At 33.6% G+C, this 4,691-nt stretch overlaps 1 protein-coding gene across 1 annotated transcript; it reads left to right on the top strand.

Moving 5' to 3' along the window:
* Positions 1–399: 399 nt before the first annotated feature.
* Positions 400–3,564, top strand: LOC105780351 (uncharacterized). The gene is made up of 10 exons (XM_012604628.2): positions 400–526; positions 938–991; positions 1,170–1,247; positions 1,367–1,391; positions 1,486–1,518; positions 1,933–2,054; positions 2,187–2,317; positions 2,611–2,834; positions 2,945–3,198; positions 3,288–3,564. Exons 2-10 carry the CDS (start codon positions 989–991, stop codon positions 3,381–3,383), a joined length of 966 nt encoding a protein of 321 aa, XP_012460082.1. The 5' UTR covers positions 400–526; positions 938–988; the 3' UTR covers positions 3,384–3,564.
* Positions 3,565–4,691: the final 1,127 nt, after the last annotated feature.

Genomic DNA, 4,691 nt, shown 5'->3' with positions numbered 1-4,691 from the left:
GTCAATTCTGAGATTTAAAAACCGATAACTAACCAAATTAATTAATTAAACTAATGTCAAAACCAACCAACCCGTCCCATCAAACTAAACCGAAAAATTAAATGGATCAATTTTTTCGATTAAAACCAAAAATTGCACTCTCAATTAGAATAATTTGGACAAAATCGAAGCGGAGAATCCATTGGTAGGATTGAAAATTGAAAATTGAATTTGATTCAATGGGCCTCTAAAGTAAGCCCAAAAGTAGTCTAATATTAGAGATTTTGCTTTGGGCCTATTTGCGAAACATAATAATCTTTTATGGACTACTCGGTCCAAAGAAAATTTTCGTTTCTTAGTAATTGGCCCAAACTAGACACATGGCTGAATATTAATGGTAATATGTAAAAACCTTAAGATAAACTGCATCATAGGCGATTCTACTCTCCCCCATATTACGTGATCTTTTCACCTTCTCCACTGGCACTCTTCCATTTTTGCTTCACCGATCAAATTTACCTCTTAAAGACGTCGCTGATTCTCTCAGGTTTTATTTTATTTGAATCAATTAATTAGTTTTCTTCCAATTATGCTTTTTTATCTGTTTGAATGATTCTTTTATTTAGATCTATTCAATTTTGCCCTATTTTTTTACGCTCTTAAACCCTAAATTCGGACCCCTTTTTTTCCCTTTTCGTTGACGGACGGAATTTACCGATTAGTAACTGAAATAAGAAGGGGAAAAGTTTGAATCCTTGTTAAAAAATTCGTTCTTTTCCATTCAGAGTTTCTTTCTTTTTTTTCTAAACGATGCACTTTTGATTCTAAAATAGAAGGAATTGTGGAAATTGTGCAAATTAGTAACTTTTTTTTTTTACATTTTTTTAATTTTAGTGAACTAAGTTATATATATATATATATATATATTAATTTGAATGATCTTATCTTTTTCTTGTAGGGAACTTGAACAATAAGTTATCTGGTTTGACCGTTTTACAAACAATACAAGATGGTGAGTTTTACATTCTTTTTCCCCCATTATTTGGATTATCTAGTTTTAATGAATGCTTATGGGGTGATTTCAATTGTTATTAAACTCAGCCTGTAACTTTGAAGTTTGGATTACAATGGATATGAGATGACAGTAAATGGTAGTCATTTTTAATTCTCTATGTCGCTCTATTTCGCAGTTTTTTGATGGGTACGGTTATCATGGGACATCGTTTGAGCAGAGTTACCGATGTTACCCGGCATCTTTCATCGAGAAGGTTTGAAAAAATGGATTGTTATTTTTGTATGTTTCAATATCTCGATTTGTTACGCATGTGGTCAATGATTATGGCATGTGGTTGTGATCATTTATTCTTTTTTTGTTGTTTTACTGCAGCCGCAAATCGAAAGTGGTGATAAAAGTAAGTTTTTAAGATCTATGGTTTATGGCAATATGTTCCCTTTTCATTTATGTGCAAGTTCCTAATGTGTACTTCTTTTTCATTGTTGTTTCAGTTATAATGCCTCCATCAGCCCTTGATCGCTTAGGTTTGTTGTTTTAGTCGTGGCATTAAATTTGTGTAATTTGTTGTTTCAGATTTTATTTGTCCCTTTTTACTCAAAAAATGAGCAAATTAATCCCTATATCTTAATACAAAGAGCAAACTAGTCCTTTTTGTTAAAAATTTTCATCCATTTCTACTTTAAAAATTGGTGTGCTTGACCGAATAACCAGACTGTTACACATGACTTGTCAAGTGCTCCTCGTTTTGATGTAGAGAGACCAGTTTTTGACAGTAGAAATGGATGATATTTTTAACAGGACTAGTTTGCTCATTTTTTTTAGTAGAGGGGCAAAATGCAATCCGACACCTACTATAAGGGCCTCCAAGGTTCTTTATCAATTAGTGTTTGTTCTTCCTAAGTCATATGGAATGCTAATGTGTTAATAAAATTATGCAGCATCTCTGCATATTGATTATCCAATGTTATTTGAGCTTCGGAACGATGCTGCCGAGCGTGTCTCTCATTGTGGAGTACTGGAGTTTATTGCAGAAGAAGGCATGATCTATATGCCATATTGGGTAGGCAATGCATCTTTCGGTGTATTTATGCTTCGAGTTAGGAGTATTTGCATATTGCCTTTGGTCTGCCTAGATCTAAGAAATCTACTTATCTGATTCGCACCGTTTTGTTTTTTAATGGTTTTCGTGTAGATGATGGAGAATTTGGTCCTACAAGAGGGAGATATCGTGAGGGTGAAAAATGTAACTCTTCCAAAGGGAACCTATGTTAAATTACAACCCCACACGAAGGACTTTTTGGATATCTCAAACCCAAAAGCTATGTGAGTGGGTTATTTTTTGAAAAACATTCATGCTTGATTCTTTGATGTTTGATGTTAAGCTAAGAAGTCAGTTTTCAAACTCGAGACATATGTTATCATCAATTCATATACTGTTCATGGATGTTGGCAATGTTTTTTAATTCAGCTTTGTGTGAGCCAAACAAATTTCTGTGTTCAGTGAAGTAGATTCTCGAATCTTTTTCCCAGTTTCATCCTTATAGATGATTTACGAACACGGGTCCTTGAATCTGTTTCCGTTGATTTAAGTGTCTCGCTTTTTATTTATTGTGCAGCTTGGAGACAACACTGAGGAATTATTCCTGTTTAACCACCGGGGATAGTATTATGGTGGCATATAATAATAAAAAGTATTACATAGATATCATTGAGACAAAGCCATCCAATGCAATAAGCATCATCGAGACAGACTGTGAGGTGGATTTTGCTCCTCCCCTGGATTACAAGGAGCCAGAACGGCCTGCTGCACCAACTTCTTCGAACAGAGCATCGTCTCAAGGTGAAATGAAGGCTAACAAATTGCGCTTAACCTTCATTAACCATACTGTTTATCGTATAGCCGATTTTTCTCCTGTTTTCTTATGCTCGTAATCTTCTTTGTTCGTTCAGTTGAAGAAGCTCCTGCTGAGGCTGAACCAAAGTTTAGCGCCTTTACTGGTACGGCAAGACGCTTGGATGGGAAGCCTCTGAAGCAGCAGTCTCCACCAGCTTCTTCATCCGGGTCAAAAGACAAAGGACCTGCTATTTCTAATGGGAATAATACCCGACCTTATTCGGGATCTAGTTCACAAGCTACCGCAGGCCAGGCTCAAGGGAAACTCGTATTCGGATCACATGTCAACCGTTCTAAGGATACAAAACAGGTACTCATCATTTCTGCATGATCTTTCTTTTACCAATTTGCTTTACCGTTACCCATCCTATCTTTACCGTTATTCATCTAATTTTTCAGGAATCCGGAAAAGAGACTAGATCGGAGCAGCCTGAAAAGAAGGAAGAGCCGAAGTTCCAGCCATTTACAGGGAAGAAATACTCTTTAAAGGGTTGATTATATTCATCCACAATTCATTTACTGTGGGTTGTTTCGATACAGGAAAACACCGTAACCATACTTTCTGGACATTGTATTATCGAAAAACTGAACTGTAGGTTCTCGTGTCAAAATGAAGTGATTCCGTTGTGAATTTTAAAATATTTCAAAGAACAGAAAGAGAGGATTCTACATGCTAGTATTTTGCATTTTCATTTGATAACTTTAGAACCTTTTATCTTCTATTATTTGATGGTATAGGCTGTTGATTTCTGGAGTTCCATTATCTAACTTCAGTAGGGTATACTGTATACTCCTCCTCCGAAGTTTTTTCGTATCTTTGGGATCCTGTTTTATACCCATGAACTAAATATGTATCGAAACAGATCCGGGGTAACACAGTTCAAACAACCCCACCTCTTGTGGCATATGATATAGTACCACATGATTCGTGGCGAATTGCACTGGATATATACACTATTAGAGCTGTTGATGGTCAGGTCGGCATGATATTGATATTGATATACTTAAACTATGAGCTTAAAATGTAAATGGTTAATCCAAATTTTTTGGTTGGTTCTTTTTATTTTTATTTTTGAATTTTTTAAAAATATTTATATTATATTATATTTAATATTTAATAATTTAATTTTTTTATTTATTAAAATTTTGTTGATAGTCCTTTAACATTTTTTTTAAAATATTTACATTAGGACAAACTATTAAAATAGTCACTTTTATTTGCTTCAGGTTACATTTTAGTCACTTACATCTAAAATGTCACGTTTTGGTCATTTGTGTTTCGTTTTATTACATTTTGATCATTGAGTTGTTAACTGATGTTAGTGGTGTAATGACAAATTGGTGTGGCCCGTTATTTCATCATATCAGACTAAAATTTTAGGTCAATTTGCACAGCTAGTCCTTGTATTTTTATTTTTTAGCAATTTTTTTCTTTTTTTTTCTCCTCTTCTTCTACCCCTTTATTTTTTTCTCTTTTCATATCCTTCAATGCAAAAGCATAATCTTTGCCCCACCAAATAAACCAAGTATTGTTTCTTTCACATGATTTCTAAATTAAATTTTACTCAAGATCGAATATCAATCATTCTTAATCAAATCTCGATTTGAATATAATATAATTTTGAAACTGAAACTAGATTTAATTAATCAATATAAAAACCATGTCCTTAATCAAATTTAAACATAAATTGAATTATTTACACTCAAAGCAATTTTTTTTCCTTTTCCAAATTTTGATAGAATCATGTATATTATTCGTTTCCTTTTCTTTTATTTTCTGACGAACAAAATTAAGCAAACAAT

This window comes from Gossypium raimondii, chromosome 4, assembly GCF_025698545.1.
Source record: "Gossypium raimondii isolate GPD5lz chromosome 4, ASM2569854v1, whole genome shotgun sequence".
In the NCBI taxonomy this organism is placed as follows: Eukaryota; Viridiplantae; Streptophyta; class Magnoliopsida; order Malvales; family Malvaceae; genus Gossypium; species Gossypium raimondii.
This window is presented reverse-complemented; position numbering and strand designations above follow the sequence as displayed.